At 46.5% G+C, this 19,570-nt stretch overlaps 7 protein-coding genes across 7 annotated transcripts; 5 read left to right on the top strand and 2 right to left on the bottom strand.

Moving 5' to 3' along the window:
- Positions 1-181: 181 nt before the first annotated feature.
- On the top strand, positions 182-838 carry LACBIDRAFT_326544 (uncharacterized protein; the record flags this gene model as incomplete). The annotated part of the gene is made up of 1 exon (XM_001880435.1): positions 182-838. The coding sequence occupies one exon, from the start codon at positions 182-184 to the stop codon at positions 836-838; it is 657 nt and encodes a 218-aa protein (XP_001880470.1).
- Positions 839-6,297: 5,459 nt separating this feature from the next.
- LACBIDRAFT_326543 (uncharacterized protein) lies at positions 6,298-9,366 on the top strand (the record flags this gene model as incomplete). The annotated part of the gene is made up of 6 exons (XM_001880434.1): positions 6,298-6,454; positions 6,639-7,124; positions 7,170-8,091; positions 8,201-8,259; positions 8,345-8,860; positions 8,891-9,366. The coding sequence occupies 6 exons, from the start codon at positions 6,298-6,300 to the stop codon at positions 9,364-9,366; spliced, it is 2,616 nt and encodes an 871-aa protein (XP_001880469.1).
- Positions 9,367-9,605: 239 nt separating this feature from the next.
- On the top strand, positions 9,606-11,589 carry LACBIDRAFT_296493 (uncharacterized protein; the record flags this gene model as incomplete). Its single annotated transcript, XM_001880433.1, has 6 exons — positions 9,606-10,034; positions 10,090-10,340; positions 10,387-10,609; positions 10,658-10,950; positions 11,000-11,365; positions 11,418-11,589. 6 exons carry the CDS (start codon positions 9,606-9,608, stop codon positions 11,587-11,589), a joined length of 1,734 nt encoding a protein of 577 aa, XP_001880468.1.
- A 134-nt stretch (positions 11,590-11,723) lies between these two features.
- LACBIDRAFT_296492 (uncharacterized protein) lies at positions 11,724-14,378 on the top strand (the record flags this gene model as incomplete). Its single annotated transcript, XM_001880432.1, has 7 exons — positions 11,724-11,912; positions 11,960-12,052; positions 12,108-12,260; positions 12,312-12,470; positions 12,517-12,667; positions 12,722-13,091; positions 13,145-14,378. 7 exons carry the CDS (start codon positions 11,724-11,726, stop codon positions 14,376-14,378), a joined length of 2,349 nt encoding a protein of 782 aa, XP_001880467.1.
- Positions 14,379-14,464: 86 nt separating this feature from the next.
- LACBIDRAFT_296491 (uncharacterized protein) lies at positions 14,465-15,134 on the bottom strand (the record flags this gene model as incomplete). Its single annotated transcript, XM_001880199.1, has 4 exons — positions 14,465-14,758; positions 14,904-14,969; positions 15,021-15,053; positions 15,108-15,134. The coding sequence occupies 4 exons, from the start codon at positions 15,132-15,134 to the stop codon at positions 14,465-14,467; spliced, it is 420 nt and encodes a 139-aa protein (XP_001880234.1).
- A 114-nt stretch (positions 15,135-15,248) lies between these two features.
- On the top strand, positions 15,249-16,613 carry LACBIDRAFT_326541 (uncharacterized protein; the record flags this gene model as incomplete). The annotated part of the gene is made up of 4 exons (XM_001880431.1): positions 15,249-15,332; positions 15,387-15,935; positions 15,995-16,046; positions 16,099-16,613. The coding sequence occupies 4 exons, from the start codon at positions 15,249-15,251 to the stop codon at positions 16,611-16,613; spliced, it is 1,200 nt and encodes a 399-aa protein (XP_001880466.1).
- An 870-nt stretch (positions 16,614-17,483) lies between these two features.
- On the bottom strand, positions 17,484-19,100 carry LACBIDRAFT_166577 (uncharacterized protein; the record flags this gene model as incomplete). The annotated part of the gene is made up of 9 exons (XM_001880198.1): positions 17,484-17,617; positions 17,686-17,875; positions 17,926-18,002; positions 18,059-18,141; positions 18,202-18,521; positions 18,571-18,645; positions 18,730-18,805; positions 18,857-18,995; positions 19,049-19,100. Coding segments are annotated over 9 exons (1,146 nt in total), but the record flags the coding sequence as incomplete, so codon positions are not given.
- Positions 19,101-19,570: the final 470 nt, after the last annotated feature.

Below are 19,570 nucleotides of genomic sequence, written 5' to 3'. Positions count from 1 at the left end.
TGAAGTCACTTGATTACCCCTCAAATCTGGAGATGACTCAGGATTCCTGCAACATGCTCAGCAGGTTTTGAATACTCAATTCCACCATATGAACACTGACCTCCATTGGCTTAGCCTATTCCTCCACCCCCTCTGAAAACTTGCTATCTCAAATTCTCATCACTTGCGCAAACTAGAGGACATGTACAAAATATCTCTCGACATTGCATCACGTTGGGGTTGGACCAAGGAGATGGCAACAGCATTGCTCAGGGATATTAAAGGGTACTTTCACAGTCACACTCCATTTCAGGGAGGGAAAGCTGATGGAAGGGATTGGTGGAAGTCCCTCCTCATGAATGTCACTTCCCACCCTCTCAAAGGCCTGGCAATCAAGTTATTCAGCATTGTTCCTCATGTGGCTGAGGTCAAGCACTTTTTTTCCAACCTTGGCGGCGTCCAAAGTGTCAAGCATTCCTGTCTCACAGTACCTCATATGGAGACACTGGGAACACTACAAAATCATTACACATGCCAACTGCAGGAGGATGCAATTAACACAGGAAAATCAATGTGTCAAAAGCACACACATATGCATACTCAAGCTGATGGTGGGATTAATGTGGAAAGAGCAGAGGATTTAGTATGGGCATTCAATTGGACTCCCCTCCTAGCCAATTTCAACAGTGACCTTGAGGGGCTTGAGGAGTTGACTGAAGAAGATATTGATGTGGAATTTGACAAGCTGGAAGAACAGGTACCAACAGGCAAAGGCAACAGAATCAATGCAGATGTTTCTCTTGAACAAGTTTTTGACATCACTGACCTTGATAATATTTGTGCAGGCTCAACACCCTGAGGTATTGATGATGAAATCACTGCTGTCACTGAGGCAAACAATTCTAATGATAAATGGGATGCTAATTCATTAATGAGGTCACTAGGTGTAGCATAGCGAGCGTAAAATCGGTAGAAATTATGAGTCCTTACGAGTTTACGAGTAAGACTCATTCTTTATCAACTGAGGACTTAGGCAAATTTTTCATTCATTGATTGATTGATTCATTTACCTTTCATCACCACAGGAACCTTTTCCCTTAAACAGAAGAGCAGCCATAAAATCAGGAAAAATGGTAAAAGAAATCAGCAAAAAATATGTAAAAAATCGGAATATTGTTTAGTAAGGTGGGGAGGCTGTGTTCAGGGTTCAGGGTCAATATCTAAATATAGAAACCACCTAAGAGTTGCCAGAAAATCAGAAAAAAATACCCCAAAATTAAGAGTGATCTTCTCTGTTGCCATGGTGTTGAAGGGGCTGTGTCCAGTATTCAGGGTCCATATCCAAATATGGAAAATCAAGACAACTATGTAAAAATATTGTCATATTATGCAATATGGCTACAGCCTTCTTGCTCTTTGAGATATTGCATGACAATTTCCAAAAAGTGTCCAATTTTTTCAGTATTTTGTGTTTTTCTCAATGAGGAATGGTCTGCATGACATTATTTATATATATCTATAAAGGTAAGGAAAGGGGCTACAATTATTGTTTATGGAGCTAAGTGAGAGGCTGTGTTTCTGATACCATGGGAATTTTAACCCAAAAAAGGAAATTCATCACAAATATATAGAGCATGCTATTATAGGTCACAAAATATAACTAACCATCCTCTTTCCTGAGATATATGCAAACAGGACTGTGGGAATATTTTACCATAAACAGAAAAATAGTTATAAAATTGGGAAAATTTGCTATAAAATGAAAAAAAAAAAAAAAAAAGAATACCACACATTGTTGCTATGATATTGATGGCTAGGCTCAGAGCTCAGGGTCTATTTGCAAATATAGAACAAAACTCAGAAAATCATAAAGTGATTACATGACCAATTTCCTAATATTAAATTTAGAGTCCACAGAAAGGACTCATACATGCCATGCAAAGCACTGGCCCACACTATAAGCATAGACTGATTAAGAGCGATAAGTCACTTTATTCATACCAATTTACAGGGGTACCGTAAATTTTGTAAAATCGCCTTCTGCTGGATTCCTCGCTTAACGTCCCTGGCGGCACATCAATCCCATCAACTAACCATTCGTCTGTGCTTGGTCTGTGCTTGGTATAGCTACCCAGCAGCACCCATACTACTTGTTGCCACCTGCACATTCCCCACTTGTCCACCAGTCCCCTACTCATTTTGATTGCCAAACATAGGTGCAACAACCTCCATCACCTTGAAATCGCCTTCCAGGCCCTGCCCAGCTGACTGAGGACACACAGTGCTACGACGACAGAGAAGGCCCACACTGTTAATGGAGTGTAGATGGAGAGAAAGAGGAGACTCAATCCTTTTACATGAGCAATGGTAAGTATGTGATTCATTCCGTCTACACTTTCAAACTCGCATTGTCCCTTTATCAGCCTCAAAACAGAGTCATCCCAAGCTTAGTTCTCCAACAGTCCCCCTCACCTGTGTCAGACGAGCCAGCTTCCATTACCTGGTTTCACTGCACTCGCCCTCGTCTCCGTCTCATACACCATGAGGCAAGTAACGATGTCCTACTTTCTTCACGCCATATGAGTTCCATTCTTCCCTGGTGACACACTCCATTGACACATACTCTATTTCAAGTATCTGACTCACGCCTCACCTTCCTCTACACGATTCCCTTTATGGATTGCTTGCTTTCTGGCACATGTATCAGCAGCGTAGTTCCATGGTTGTCTGCTACCCACCCCCTCTAACATCATCACCTGAAGGCTGCGCTCATCATCATTGTGCACGATGTTGACCCCATCGAGCTCCTGTGGCCACAAACTGGGTGTCCCTTCTGTCATCTTGAAGGGTAAAGCTTGTCTCTTGGAACAGTTGTGCACAAGAAGATGGCCATCGTAGTCACTCTTGAGGAAGTGAAGAGTGAGGGTCAGAGGGAGCTTGCAATGCTTGTTAGTGCTGCCAGGGCTAACTTGTGAGTTTTTTATTGTTCCTGTTGTGATTGAGGGGTGCTGATGGCGTTTAGTTAGCTCTGACAAGTATGAGGAGCAGGCTCAGCGCCGTGTGCAGGCAAGTGGACTTTGCCTGAATGCTTAGGAAATGCAACAGGGCTGCTGGGCAGAGTATGTCTGCTCCTTCGCTTGGGAAGCTCTGAGCATTCCATGGGGGCGTTTTGAGCGGGTCCTGAGGCAGTTTCATCAGCACACTTTCTGTGATTCCCTTTACTCACTTGGAGTGTGCAGATATGCATACTTGCAGCTCATGTTTGTTCAAAAGATGCACTGTACCGTCATGTTCGTATGTGTTAACATTATGTGGTCCTTCATGTTGTGTTCTAGTGTCTTGTTGTTTAGAATCCTCACAAGTTTTTGATATCATTTGTTTATGAGTGGAAGAAGGAAGTGCCAAGCTTCTGAACTTGTGGGTGTGGGCCAGTGCTTTGCATGGCATGTATGAGTCCTTTCTGTGGACTCTAAATTTAATATTAGGAAATTGGTCATGTAATCACTTTATGATTTTCTGAGTTTTGTTCTATATTTGCAAATAGACCCTGAGCTCTGAGCCTAGCCATCAATATCATAGCAACAATGTGTGGTATTCTTTTTTTTTTTTTTTTTCATTTTATAGCAAATTTTCCCAATTTTATAACTATTTTTCTGTTTATGGTAAAATATTCCCACAGTCCTGTTTGCATATATCTCAGGAAAGAGGATGGTTAGTTATATTTTGTGACCTATAATAGCATGCTCTATATATTTGTGATGAATTTCCTTTTTTGGGTTAAAATTCCCATGGTATCAGAAACACAGCCTCTCACTTAGCTCCATAAACAATAATTGTAGCCCCTTTCCTTACCTTTATAGATATATATAAATAATGTCATGCAGACCATTCCTCATTGAGAAAAACACAAAATACTGAAAAAATTGGACACTTTTTGGAAATTGTCATGCAATATCTCAAAGAGCAAGAAGGCTGTAGCCATATTGCATAATATGACAATATTTTTACATAGTTGTCTTGATTTTCCATACTTGGATATGGACCCTGAATACTGGACACAGCCCCTTCAACACCATGGCAACAGAGAAGATCACTCTTAATTTTTGGGTATTTTTTTCTGATTTTCTGGCAACTTTTAGGTGGTTTCTATATTTAGATATTGACCCTGAACCCTGAACACAGCCTCCCCACCTTACTAAACAATATTCCGATTTTTTACATATTTTTGCTGATTTCTTTTACCATTTTTCCTGATTTTATGGCTGCTTTTCTGTTTAAGGGAAAAGGTTCCCATGGTGATGAAAGGTAAATGAATCAATCAATCAATGAAAAATTTGCCTAAGTCCTCAGTTGATAAAGAATGAGTCTTACTCGTAAACTCATAAGGACTCATAATGGGCATGGTTAGGGAGATCTACAATGCACTTCAGAATTTACAGGGATGAAATACTTCGCCAACCATAAATCAGGGTTCTGGAGCATGCCAGCTCACCGTAAATCAATCACTAGGGTCCAGCTCGTTGTAATTTCAATCATTCGGCTCCTGTACTGCACCAGCTCACTGTAAATCCCTGTAAATTGAACCTGATTTACTGTAAATTCTGGGTGGGTAAGTTCTTATGGCTTCTTACCACTACTTACCCACCTTATTTACTTGTTGGTTTCCTTTGTGTTAATTCCTATGTGCACCTGGTTTCATAACACAGATGGCTGGGATCCCCCTTCAGACGAAAAAAGCCTTGAAAAAATGTGTATATATAGTATTTATGGCCACAGGGATTACAATGGTATTGAAGGCCCACTTAACCAGAATTGCAATAACAGATGCGACGCGACACATTGCTTCTATTTGGTGTGCATGTGCCATGTGTGTTCCAGCTCTTAACAGAGATCATTGCTTCCCATTAGCATATTTGTAGTTCCATGTATCAATTGATTCTACCTATCTTATATTTCTAGTACATGCTTTCAATATTGTATGGTATTCTATTCATATCCTATTCCATCAAGTTCACCAAGGTTGGTGTCAGACTCGTTCCCAAGTTGTCCTTGAAGGAGGCACACGGAGGCTGGGAGGACGACGACATGAGAAAACAAGACGAAAAGAAAGAGGGCGCATTGCTGCAAGGAGGCGCGCATCCTTTCACAAATGTTCTGATGGATTGATTTATGTCAAAGCACAACACATGTTATTTAACTACAAGTGGACAAAAGGGGGGCAGATTAAAAAATGCAGCCCACAACGTCCTCTGTTCCAAGCTCCCAGGCCAAGGAGCAGTCCAGGTCCGCACGCCGCGCCCTTTGTTGGCGAGGTAAGCAGGAGGGAAGAGGGCAGGCGGCATCAACAACGACGAGCAGGCACCCCGAGGTGTGGCTGTTTGGCTGCAGGACAGGAATGCAAACAAAGAATATATCATATTATATGTCAGCAGGTGGAATCCCAAGAGCACGTGACCAGATCTCGGTAAATTCTCAGTATTAAGTTGTTTGAGCATTCTGAGACATGTTTTTATGAGCTTGTGATGTGTCCAAGACACATATTACATAATCACTTATTGAGTTTTGGTGTGAACGAACTAAAACACTTTTGCTCTTTCCTCACAGCCATTACTGGCCTGCTGAACACTTCAACACATTCTTTGACCCTTGCTCCTGGTCTTTGCTTTGAATTTTTTTATTTCTTTCTTCAAACCTATTTTGGTGATAGATTAAGGGTTATATGTGCAAAATTAAAAAAATCAAAGTAAAGACCCCCAGTGGAGTCACTTTTTAATTTGATGTCAGAAAACTTAATTAAAGAGGGTGTATTCATCTCGAAATATTGATTAACCATGAATGTTAAGACAATGTCAAGAAAACAACAAGTACAAACAAACCGGCACCTCAACAGGCAGTGTGCCTCCCCATGACGGCTACTCTTGGGGAGCGGCAACCCACTGCCAAATTTTCAACTCCGCCGTATTTTCCCATCACCAAAGACCTCATCAAGAAATGGTCGATCGTCTTGACTCCTCGTATTTACTTCGACACAACAGTAAAATACCAATTTAAGTGCAGATGTATGTAGATGGAGTATAAGTCAAGGTGGACATGAACAATTTAGATCAGTAATACAAATATTCCGCCATTTGGTTTCTTATTTCAAGCCTTGCAACCCCCTCTATAAAATTCTGTTCTGAACAAATCCATCCCAGGTTCCAGCCCTTCGTACCTGCAAAAATTTGAAAGAATTGCTTGACAAATGAAGCAGCAATCCACGGCGGGAGAATGGCATGGTAGAAGACGCGTCGATGATCACGTGTCTCATTAAACAAAGTAATGAAAGCGCGATTCAAGCGCGACTACCGACGTCGGCGACGCGTTATCGTCGTCACCTCTGCATACATTCACTCGTCAACCATAGGTCCTTTGTATAATGGGCAAAGACACGTGGAAACTGGGCCGGAAGTCGCGATCGATGTTGCAGACTTCCCAGGTGATAATGAATCTTCGCAACATCCACTCCGACAAGGAAAACAGACCAGAGCACTCACTGCAAGAACTTTCCCTGATGCGCGACCTTTCAGTGATGCAGTTGCAGCTCCAGAAGACCGAGAACCTGCTTACTGACGCACGCCGTCAACGCGATAACAACCGTCGACGAGATAATTGAAGGAAAGTCAAGGAGGAGATGCTTGAGGAAAAGCTGAAGGAGATGGAGGCCGAACGGGACGAGATGAAGGTGGCACAAAGGGAAATGGAGGGACTAATCAAGAAACAACAAGAGGAAACTGCCAAAACGACGTCTCACCTTCAAGACTCGAATGAACACCTTTGCAAACAAAACAAAGCCCTTCAAATGAAAGCTTCCCGGGCTTTGACTGCGAAATCGAAGTCAGCGGAGGTTGTAGATGCACTTGCGTTAACCTCAAGACGTCGCCTCAAGGAGGACGGGGTAGTAACTGACGATGCTCGAATCCTTGTTCGCAACCTGATTGAATGCAACATTCCGGTGAAGCATGTAGGGAAGGCTATCGATGTTGTGGCACAACACTTTGGTATCGAGGTGCCGGACAAAATCAGCAAAAGAACAGTTGGGAGCGTAGTTTTGGAGGGTGGTATTGCAGCAGAAATGCAAATAGTTGATGAAGCTAATCACTCGCAAAGTAAGTCAATTGACCTGATCAAAGATAAAGCTCACATTTCTTCAGACATAACATTGAGTGGAGATGGAACAACGTTACGGAATGTTAACTATGAATCGAAGCACTTCAATTACCGAACAACATTGTACAACGCGACTGGTGCAAGTTCCACGGAGTTGGGTAGCCAGAATGACCATCGTGACCCCCCCGATTCTGAGTGCGTAACTCGATTCCTGGGCCTCACATCGTCAAAAGATCACACAGCAGAAACCCAGATTATGGGCTGGAAAGAAACAAACTCAACCTTTAACGAGACTTATAGTGACAGTCCGCGGGGGAAGATCAATCCAGTGAACCCTCGCGCGATACCCGCAAAATTCACAGGGAATGGAACAGACCATGCACCAGATCAAAAGAAGGTTGCGCGAGGATTACGCCAGTGGAAGGTTGAGAGCGAGCGGATTGTTAGAGGGGAGAGGGAAGCGAATACGTGGACCGTGGAGGTGCTGCTCAAGGTAGTCGTGGAAGAGAACCAGAAAAAGGTTTCGGCTGTGGGAGGACTTGACACATTTGACGCATTATCTCCACAGGAACAAGACGTCCAAAACAAGGCAATGTATGAACGGGTTTGCTCCCACGTTGGTGAGAAATCTTTTAACGCGATGAGCGCTGCTCAGCAGCATGCTGCCAATTTGTTCATTTGGGTGGGGTGCTGCATGCACAAGGAACTCAATGCAATTAAAATCGGCGATACGTCGATGGGTGCATTCTGGAAGGAAGAAAACCTTACACCACCTATGAAGTTGATGAACAAGGACAATGCACGAGCAGCAGGTTCAGGGTCAGCTACTGCCAAAGAAAATGCAGAAGCCGTATCGCAGGGTGGGGGAACAAAGCTCACGTCTCTGGCAGGAGCAATATTCAACCATAAGGACGATAAAAAGGGACAGGGCGATACGTTCCGGATGTTTTTTGAACAGGAGATCGGGTATATGATATCTTTTCTGGACACGAGCAACACGTGCTATCAATCGCACTGCAGGGCAGCCTGTGAGCTCCTTGTTCATAGATCCCTGTATATTAAATTTCTTGACCAGGTCAGAGACTTTCGTTAATCCATTGAGTGCTTACCCAGGCATTGACCTGTTGTTCCCAGGTTCGAGACAAGAAAGAAAAAAGAAATTTAAATCATATGGAGAATAATGTATACCTGGGACTCCACGACATTCCAACCCTAACAGAACTTGCCGTACTGTCTCTGTACAGCCAAGCCATCAGCCATCCTTACTTGCGGCAGGTGCGCGGTCCTGGAAAGCAATTTACCAATGTCTTGGACCTTGGACCTCTCCACACTCGGGTAAAAGAACATTGCCACACAATTATTTCTAATCCTGACCTCCTTCTTTCCCCTGGTGCTACAAGCGCAACAGGAGCACTAGATGGTAAAGTTTGGGAACGCCCAGAAGCCGTCTACACAGTGCATGCGATGATGGATACACTCCCTCATCTCCGGGGCACTTTGGTTGCATTTTTTACAGGTGCATTGGAGGGCTGGAAGTGTTTTACCACGGAGTTTGAGCCTGGTGGTGCAATTGATTTAGCTTCACCAGAGGAATGCGAGCGCGCATGGATAAAAACAACTAATGATGACAACGAAGGGGCTCTAGGTGTTCTCCGTGTTGGATCACGTCGAGCACCAAATATGTCGAATCACCAACGGAATGCACGCGAGATGCACAAGAAAAATCAGACAAAGTGTTATGTCCGCTGAATTTTGACGCATGCAGACCTCAAGTATCTCCGGAGAAAGGCACACGAGAGGGACAGTAGCCAGCTCGAAAAAACCTGGAGGTTAAGGCAGGCCAAGGCTGATCGTGATATGGTAGAAGCTAAACGCGAGAAGGACAGCGCGAGGAGTGCAGCCAAAGCCAAGGTCAATGCGGAACTTGATAAGGTGACTGTTCGCCTCGACGTGTCAGCTGTTGAGGCTTCACCAGGGTCAAATGCGACGCTGGACTTAGAATTGGCATGGTTTCGACGCATCGACAAGGAGGTCCCCGTGAAAAGCAAACTGGGCAACAAAAACCTCAAAAAAGAGGCTTTATTAAAAGCCATCGAGCGCCACCTAGTACGAATGTCTAGAGCTCAAAACCAGCAAGAGCTTGAAGCTCAACTCGACCTGAGCAGTGAATGGGAAAGCTACATTCCAGAGGAGAACACATCCAACATTGATAGTGACGCAGATATGGAACTTGGCTACTAAATTTAATCATAATAGTATACTATATATCATATTAAACAACATAGGCTTGTAGTTTACAATGTTTTCAGTCCCTACGTATTGATTGAAGCCCGATAATAATCGTCGACCATTGAATTTGACTGTTTGGCGTGAGATAAACAGAAACAAACAGCACGATTATTGTTCACGTGCTTTAGAAATTGGTCGAATCTGAATCGGTCCCTGGCCATAGCGACCTTGGCCGTTGTACGGTAGCGGGCATGTGGTCTTCTCATACCCCTCGCAAATCGCACGACCAAACGAGGTCTGCATCTCCTGCTGAAAGCACTGATTCTCGTAAGCGTACATCCAGCGATGCAACTCCTCGTCAGACTCCAGCGACCAGCAAATTTCTCAGCACTGCAAACGACCATGACACCAACAAGAATGTCCTCCCTTCAAATTCCACAGACGTTTTTAGCTCTTCAAAACGACTAGGTTTCTTTGCAGACAAGTTGTCTTCATCCCTAAGTTCCGCTGCAGGCAACGCCAACCTCAAGAGTTCCCTCCACCCAAGTCTTCTTCTCCACCCCCACAGCCATTCGCGTGCAGAATCTAATACGCTGCCCTCTACTTCATCGTCACCTACACCCATAGCCACGTCCACAAACCAGACAAGCGCGGCCAAGTCACATACATCCCCATCCAAGGTCCCTAGTGTCTGCCATCTGTTCATGTCATATCATCGCTGACCCCGACATGCAGGCATCCCATGGCCGCACGTACGATTCCAAACTCGTTTCTCGCGAAATGCATCGTTTGGGAAATCTCGCTCATCTTCCGTCTGCCCTTACACCACAGCTGTCCACCGCCCCGTCCGTCGCATCCTTGGCCTTGCCCCCACCAGGTACTATGTCCCAGACCAATACTTCATCTACTTCCACGACGGACCCGTGGGGCGCCCTTCATGTTCACGTCCTGCCCCTCTTCAACGGGGAGCCTCTCCGAATACCAATGTTTGTGCTAGATGTTGCGTTGCTTCTATTCTTATCTTCTTTCTAGAGAGGACCTCAATATTCTAGTGAAAAGACACATACAAGCTGTGGTGTCATCCTCCCCGTCCAAGGCCCTCTCTACTCTTGAGCATGACGCATCAGAACTCATCGCTTCTGGGATGGTTACCTTGAACGCGAAACTCATCAGTATCGACGACGAGAAATTGGTAGCTCGCGTGGTTGAAATATGGGGATTTTTTTGGGACCAAGTTTTGACATATCTTGAGGGAGTCAGTTAGCCATTTCAGCATCAATGACTACAACTCATTTTCCTTCAGGTGCTTTTGCCTTTGCAAACCGACTCTCTGTTATCCTCCCTTTATAGAACGCCGAAGTCTCACCATCGAGCTACATCCCCCAATCGTCAAAACGGCCCCAAGGCCTCCATCTCATCAAGTCTCAATCATATCTCAACGTCGTCGATTGATGTTCGCACTGTCGCGTTAAGGTCATTCCGTGACAGAGTCATTCTCCCTCTCTTTCAACGACTTTACGCCCGGTTATCAATTCCAAACAGACAAGATACATTCCAGGAAACCGTAACTTACCAGCAACCGCGTTTGCAGCAAATGTAGAGGACTCTTGGTTTATGTCTGCACTCGTACTTACATCATACGCAGGCTCCTGGTTCTTTCATCCCAGAGCCGGCAGAGGCCTGTCACTTTTTCGCTCACGACGCCTACCCCTCAGCCCACAGCGGGAGAGGCTGCTATCAGTGATCTTCTCCGTGTCGTGCGCAATCCCCGTGCAAACACGGATCCCCGAAGCCAGCCGTACAATCCTGTCCCTGGTTCTCAAACGCGAACACCGAGCTTCCTTTCAGGTGGTTTGCCTAGAGATAGAAGAGGCCGAATCGCGCAGAAGCAAAGCGGAAAGGGACCTCCGCAGGAAGAAGACAAATTTGGTGATGAAACACCCCGGGTGGGGCCTAGTTATGTCGCCGATGTAGAGCGCGAGCGTGAACGCGAGTTTTTAGAAGCTCTGCGGTATGTAAAAGTCGCCTCCGTTTTGGAAAAAATTCATCAACCTTCATTTCAGGAGTCCCGACCTCGTTAGCTCAACGACAAGGGCTAGCGTAGGTGGCTGGGGTTTGGGAGCAGGACACGAGGACGCTCCAAAAACTGCAGAGGAAGAGGATGAAGATGAGCCTCTGGATTGGGATCAAGCGCAGGAAGTAGTTGAGCGGATGGTCGGAATGACACGAAGATAAGATTAGATTCCTGTTTGTATTACATAATGGGATGGACACGTTGAGCCTCCCGACTTACCTCGGTGCCTCTTGGTCGACGACCACGACGTTCACGACGTTGTTCTTAGTCCACTTCGGCCCTTGCACACTCCTCTATGCCCTTAAATCAAATCCTGCGTCAAAGGAGCCACGCGTTGGTTAGCTTCCTCAACGCCAACAGAATTCTGTTGTACACGCTCACGTCCACAATCGCCGTTGCCGCTGTCATCACAAATGCGCTGAAGAATCACAGCAACTTTTACTCTGTCGCTATTTACCTCTCTAAAAGCAGTCGTAGCGTCCTTGTGCGTTCCTATGTTTCCCAGACCCACTATCTGACGTAGGCTCCAAGGCTTTGGCTAACTTTGGCTTTCTTGTCGCCCTCCTCTGTGGCCATATCGTGCAGAAGATATTCTTTGGAAGCCTTAGGCCCAGCGAGGTGGAGGTATGGCCTGAACTTAACATGACACCTTCACAAAATTCATCATCCAACTGAACAGCGTCTGTACGATCGCCTCTGGTTCTTCATCACTGAGTCACTTCTGGCTTTCACCATATTCCGCGACGAGTTTGATATTTCGTTTGCTCTAATGTTTGGCTTCCTTCTGTTTGTTAAATCATTCCACTGGCTGGCAGGGGATCGCATAGAATGGGTGAGTATAATAACGTCAATTCATGCTCTTGTTAACTTAACATCTTGTCAGATGGATCAACGGCCATATCCCGGGCCCTCCGTTGTTTTCCACATCCGAATGACAATTCTCTTTGGAATGCTATGGACCACTGACTGCCTTATGTTTTTGTTCGCTGCAGAACATACCATCTCAGTCGGAGTAGGTGGTATGGTCTTGTTCGCAAGCGAGGTACGTTCACAGTATATCATCTTGATCTCAAATTCATTTTTGTTAGTATGCCATCCTCATGGCCAGTGTAATGAACACGATTCTCAAATATCTTCTTTCCTCATACGAGTTGCGAAGAGCGGGTCGGAGGGGCGGGGAGAATGCACCACCATGGGAAAACAAGAGCATGTGGGTATTTTATATTGAATTAGCTACAGGTGCGACTAGATCTTTTCACTTCCTGAGAAATAGTTTACTCTTTCCCCGATTAGATTTTCTAAAGCTGACGACCTACCTCATTTTCTTCACCATCATCATCACTTTCTACGGACTGCCACTAAACATCATTCGAGATGTGTACATAACGGCCCGTTCTTTTGTGACGAGACTTCGAGCACTTCACCGATACCAGACGGCAACACGTAACATGGATCAGCGGTACCCAAATGCAACGGAGGAAGAGCTTGGGGCTATGAGTGACCGCACATGCATTATTTGTAGAGAAGAAATGATTTTCCAGGCCGCCCCACCACCTAATTCTGACGGCCCAAACACTACTCCGAAGAAATTACCTTGTGGCCACGTATTTCATTTTTACTGTCTTCGCTCATGGCTCGAACGCCAACAAAGCTGTCCCACATGGTATTCATTTTTGTTGGAATCTTTGATAGTCACTGATATTTACTTCATGACAGTCGCCGTACGGTGCTTGAAACACCTGGCGCACCGCGAGCCGCTGACATTCCTGCTGTGCCCGTAGCAGGAGCGGCGCCTCAACAGGCCAACCAGAGAGGGTTTCAAATCCTCAACCCACAGGACGCCAATAACCCCTTGGGCCATCCACTCGGCTTCGTTGGGCGCCTGTTCGGCGCCCCTGCCCAGGCTCCAGGTCCGCTTCCCGCAAATCAAAACAACAACGCGCAAAATGCCGTCGTGGCAGGTCAAGGTCCTCAGGGAATTTTGATCCAATATCAAATCCAGTACCAACTTCCCAGACACAACGCTCCCCAGGAACCTCAACACATCCAACTGCGACAGCCCGTTCCTCGATTTCCTGGCCTCCCTGGCCCTGGCGGAAGTTGGCAACAATGGCCCCAATCACGGCCGGCGAGCCAGGCCAATTCTACATCATCTACATCCACTGCGGGCTCGGAGACTCCACAAAACACTGACCCTTTTCCAACCCCCTCCGCCTCTGTTGGCGGCGTGAGGTCAGGATCCAATTCACCGACGAGTACATCCTCCGACCCTGGAACACCGGAGACAGCAAGGGATGCAGCGGCTCTCGCAGCTATACGTAGACTTGGCGGTAATGCGCTTGATGCCTCTAGATCGCCTTCTCAGCGGCCAGCCAAGGTCAACACACTCCAATCGTCACCGTCAGCTACAAATGCTCCAAAACTAATCCCCCTATATAATTTCAATCTGCAAAATCCACCTTCTCAACATCGATCTCCGATTGCTGCGAACGGCGTAAGGACGTCCTCGCCTCCATGGCGTCGGGAGCCTCCAATTCGTAGTGAGAACGGATTTATCTTCCCCAACCTCCATCCAGAACAAACTCGTCAACAAGACCCTCGGGTGTCAGTCCTGCCTTCGTCACCGACTGAGCAACAACTTCAAATAATGGATCGACTGACCCGAGAAGCTATCGATGAGCGTTTGAAGGTTCTCGAGGGCGTATCCGGGACCTTACATCGATGCATCAACGACTTGATGAGGATGCGCAGCGTACTGCCACCAATCCCAGCGGTTCCAAGCACAAGCAATGATTCGAGCGATGCTTCGACAATTCCAACAGAGTTGCAAAAAACTGAGGATGATGATGGGAGTGCCATTGATTCGAGTCCGGAAAGCGTTTTGTCTAAACTCCTTCAGTCGGAACCTCATACAGCGAACAACTCTTCCAATGGCTCAGGAGTAGAATAAGAAGTTTGTAATCTTTTCAGTAACTCATTTAAAGGTAGTCTAGTGAATGAACGATGTAGATGTTAAGGTCTCCGACTAGTAGTGATTCAAGAGGAAATTTCGGACATCAAGACTTGTGCCCGCCTCTTAACCTGAATTGGGTCAACATTTGATTTGTCCACCTGAGCATAGAATTCTTTGAAGACAAGGCCAATTAGAGCCTGAGTTTTGGGTACGTCGCGTCCAGCGGTCAGAGTGTCAATAATGTTTTTGAGAGTGTGATCCACATCAACCTCCGACATGAGGGGTGGCAAAAAGGTCATCAAAAGCGTTGCTTCTCGTGTTTCATTGTCGGCCAAGTCGGAACGTGAGGCGTCTACAAACTTGGAAGTAGCTTCCGTCTAAAACATTGCTCGTTAAGGAAAATGGTGGAACCAACATTATTTTGGGAGCTCACCCGCCGTTGTATTGCCATGCGAATGATGGAAGCCTGTATGAAGACGGGGGCTGAGGGGCACCGGAAAACCGCAAAGTTGAGGTGCTTACAATAATGGGAGAGGGAACTTTCTCATTAGCCGTCTTGTCCGCAGCGTACACCTCTGAGAGAACGGACTAGAAAGGTAGATTTAAAAGGTTGCGGGTACTGGATTGGAACAGACGAACCCGTAATGTGTTGGAGGTGAATCCGTCCTTGCTCTTGAAAGTTGAGGATGAGTTGGAAGTAAAAATGTAAGATGAATTGAAAGGTACCTTCATAGCTCCCTTTACCTGGGCCATTAGATGCGAGCGAATATCCAATGCAGGGGCCAGGGAGTGAGAGCATCGACGTAGACAAGGACGTAGGAACATTAGCTGACACGATGCAAACTAAGTAGAGTTGATGTTGTCCAGATGTTGTCCTTTCCATCCACTGGCGAATATCTCCCCGCCATCCGCCAGTCATCCCGAAACTTACGCCAGGCAGCTGGAATTACAGTAAGCCCAACGCCAGCAGTGACCTGTCCAGGCCATTCAATGTCTACCCTGTAGATCTCCCCTCAACCCCTGCTTTTATCTCCTGCATTCCAGCATTCTTTCAAAAACTCAAACAGTGGCCGTGGCCTAGCACTTCCTCTCAGATTTTCCTCACATCTCGAAGAACTAAACTTGATTTCTGTCCTCGCTTTACTCAACTTCGGCTCGGGCTACTGCATACCACTCCATGCTCAGACTGGACGGGGCGCTTGGGACTCGATCAGAGCCTTGGTATTCTCCCTCTACATCACTTCCTCGGATCGAGGCGACTTTCTCTCCGCTCAAGGAATGAAAGCTGTAAATGACTCCAAAATTGCTGAGCTGTTAGCCATCCCTCTGCATGTTGAACGCCCCCACGACACCATACCTGGTGTGACCATTGGCGAGCTTGGCGGACCACTGTACGGGTTTGTCCAACTTATCGTCAAAGTCCTAAACGAAACTGGGACCATCCTCGCGAGCAGTGGATATCCCAACCTTGGAGCTTTTGTCGCAGAGACTTTGAAAGAGTCCTCAAGGGGTCCTACACAACCCAATGCTAATGTCGACTTTGTTTTGGAACGGGTATGTGCCCTAGGTTTGGGACGAAATGCGTCTCGTTGATTGTTATTTCGATCATGCAGCTTATTCGCACCTTTCCCGCCTTTCAAGATATGTCAAAAGTTGACGGACAAGGTGACCCCCACCTTTGGCCCACGATTGAGCTATGGATATTGACTATTTGCAGAAATATATTGCTTCAAGAAAGCCCTTTTTTTAATTCATGTGATCTCTGCTCGCTTTGGCTCCATGTGCCCGCCTCCGTTTCCCATTCCTTCATCAACACAGATTCCAGTATTCGCTGATAATGTTCTACCCTCCTTGCTTATACATCTCGGGGTAATCAATATCTCATCCTCACAATCACTGGCTAGCTTGTTCCCTGGCGCCGGTTCGGAGGACAACCTCAAGAGTCTGTTGGACCCTGCCTCATCAGCGAACAATGACACTACCCCCATCTGCCGGGGGGGTCCTCTTCTCAATCTCAACCAAGCATACACTTTACGTGCGGCGGCCATTGATGCATGTGAACTCCTTGTTGATGCGGCTCACTTGCTGCACGACGGAGGGAAGGATTTGCCCACATGGCTTGAGGAAGTTACGCTTTCCCAACTAAATATGTGGCTTTGTGCAGTTGCAGAAGACAGACCTGAATACAGGGCACTGGGGTGGTTTACAGTACAAGGTACTAGCTTTTTCTGAAGTGACCTTGGCTATAAACCTGCGTTACTATGCTCACAAGGCAGCTTCGAATTTTCGAATTGCCACTGTTGTAAATGGTTGAGTATTTTTCAAACTTTATCCCCCCAGGTAGTACGTTGATCCGAATAAGAATAAAATCCACACTTTAAAAAGCGAAAGTATGACAGGAATAAAGTCGTTTTAGGCGTCAGATTCACTGGCATTACTGTCGCTGTCATCGTGACCCCAAACAGCAAAAGCTCGACGGGCATGGTGCTCGGCGGATCGCGTTCGAGAATGACCTCTTCCCCTGCCATACGCCAATGATGCATTTGTTGGCGTCTTTGCAGCCTCTGTGTCTGCGCCACGATCTTTCGGAATCCCGCTTTTCCCGCTCTGCCTAGTGGAAAGTAGTTCATCTCGGAAACCTTGTTGAGCGGCCAGTAAGCCTGGATTAGACAAAGGAGAAGAGTCGGCCGAAGAAGACTTTGGCAGCTCAAACCCAACATGACGAGTCAAATGTGGTTGCGGGCTTGCAAACCGGCTGGGAGAATCTACCCCAGAATGATAAGGGCGAGAAACAGACGCGCGCGAACGAGATCGAGATTTCGACCTCATTTTCCGAGCGAAGGGCGAAGAAGGAATTCTTTCTGTGTTTGGGGCAACTCCACGGCCAAGCGGCTCGTCCCGGCTGGCTTCAGACGCAGAATCCGCCTCAACCGAGGAATCGTCAATATCAAATTTGTCATCTTCATCGGAAACCTCATCCTCCTCTTCATCTGCTGGAGACTCATCGGCAGATTGAGGAGTCGCCACTTTCAAGTGTTCCGTTGTTGGTGTGCTTCGTTGGTCACGTTTCTTCCTTTTGGCTGGACCTTCCTCGACGACGACAAATGATTTTTGCCGTTCCCGCTCGTTCCATTTTAAAGTTCTTGATATCGCATGGAACCAGTCTGTCGACTGTTTATCGGCGCAAACTGTTGGGAAAGGATATTTAGACGCGGTGACTTTGATATGATCCCCCTCTAAATAGAGAAAGAGAGAAAAGGCAGTAATCAGACGATTGTAAAGATCCATCACAAATCATTCTCACGTTGAAGTTCGACACGACCACGGCCGTCAAAAGAGGCCCAGGCAGTACTCCGCGAGTTGTAAGGTACACATATGCGCAATTCCATGCTATCAGGCAAGAGCATTGGCCGGAAGGAGAGCGTATGCGGACATATAGGTGTTATCAGTAAGGCCGGTATTTCCGGATGTACCAACGATCCACCAGCAGACAACTTGATTGTAAAAGGTTTGAAAATGCCAATATTTAGGAGAGAAAACGTACCGAATATGCAGTGGAGCCTGTTGGTGTTGAAACAGTGAGGCCATCCGCTTGAACCGTCGTCATATGATGTTCATCTCCTGCGAGTGTGAATGAGCCACACTAGAATAGAACTAAAAGGAAACTATAACGTTACCAAAGAGTTCAAGGAGGCTGACATAGGGACTCGGACCACGATCGACAACAAGGTCATTCAAAACCTCAAATGTTTCGACAGGTCTTGTGCTGAAACACATGATTTCCCGATCCCTGGAGCTGCATTTGCCGTCAAGAGCGAACCCCCCTGTCCAACCGCCTTCGAGGGCTTCCCATCCTCCTTTCTCGATATTCTTCATCATGATTTCGCCCGTCTCCCCCTTCTTCACTGCTTTCCGTGATTTCCCCTTTTCGTTGGCGACTGCTCGATACACAGTACATGTGAAGCGCATTCTCAAATTGACGCGAATGCCATTGTCCAATGCAGAATCCATGACGGCCTGATGGTCGGAAAAGTCGAAATTGGTAAGGAACCCAAGTGATCCTAGCGCAAATGGGAGTACAGGGGGAACGATGCGTTGGAACAACCAGGATGTAAAGAGCACAGTCCCGTCTCCTCCGAGCTGAAGGAGACGAATTAAACGACTCAAATCAGGAGTATGATCTGCTTACCGTCACAACAAAATCAAAGAGATGAGGACTACGACTACACATGCGGCTCGTCCAGTATCGGAGCTGACCTTCATCCTGATATTTCTCCTTATGCGTGAACCCTGACCGTAGAGACGACAAAGAGTGGTCGCTGGAGGAGCGACGTTCGGGAAATGGGACAAAAAGCTCTGGATGATCTCGCTGAATACCTTCGGCATCGAAACGCTTTGAGTGGCGGAGTTGGTTATCAACATATCTGACGAGAACGTGTTTAGATGCTGATGTGTCGCAAGAAAAATAAACACACACGACTAGCCCTCGTTGATCCCGGCTCCGTTTTAACATGAGATAAAGCGCAAGCTCTCGAGTAAGTTTAATGAGTCTATTATCTCGGGCTTTCGTCACAATCAGAACATTCTGAATGTTAAGTTGAACTCTTGCTCGGCCTAAGATTGATTACACTTGACTAGGCGTTGGGACAACATAATGATAGGCGCACCAAGTTGTTTACTCATTTCCCTGACGCCAACGGCCGTTTCCGCTAGCTGCTTTGTTAAACTCCCCGCAAATCCGTCTTCAGTACGATCGTCGTCACCATCACTGTCGACAGTAGAAGTCCGGGCAGAGTAAGCAGGATCCGTGTCACGGTGTTGAAGGTTAGGCCCAGTTTGATGTTGCAAAGACTTTGCGACTCCAAGATCAGAGCCATTCATAGCATGCTGCTTATTCCTCAGCCAATCTGTGAGAGATGCGCCCTTATCAAGATGGGAATGGACGAAGCAGGGTGAATTAACGGGTTGGTGGTACTGCTGGTGCGGGGGATTATGAGCTGATGGCCGGTTAGAGGTAACGGTCAGATCTTGAACGATGGAAGGGGGAGCGAGCGAGTCATTGGCCTTTGACTTTGACAAATCAGGGGTCGTCTCCAATTCGATATCTGGTTTTTGAGAGCGATCGATGTGAAGTGAGGTCGGCCTGCTGCTGCGTCTTGAAAGAGAGGGTCTGATTGTGCATAAACCTG

The sequence above is a fragment of the Laccaria bicolor genome, genomic scaffold (genome assembly GCF_000143565.1).
Source record: "Laccaria bicolor S238N-H82 LACBIscaffold_10 genomic scaffold, whole genome shotgun sequence".
Lineage (NCBI taxonomy): Eukaryota > Fungi > Basidiomycota > Agaricomycetes > Agaricales > Hydnangiaceae > Laccaria > Laccaria bicolor.
This window is presented reverse-complemented; position numbering and strand designations above follow the sequence as displayed.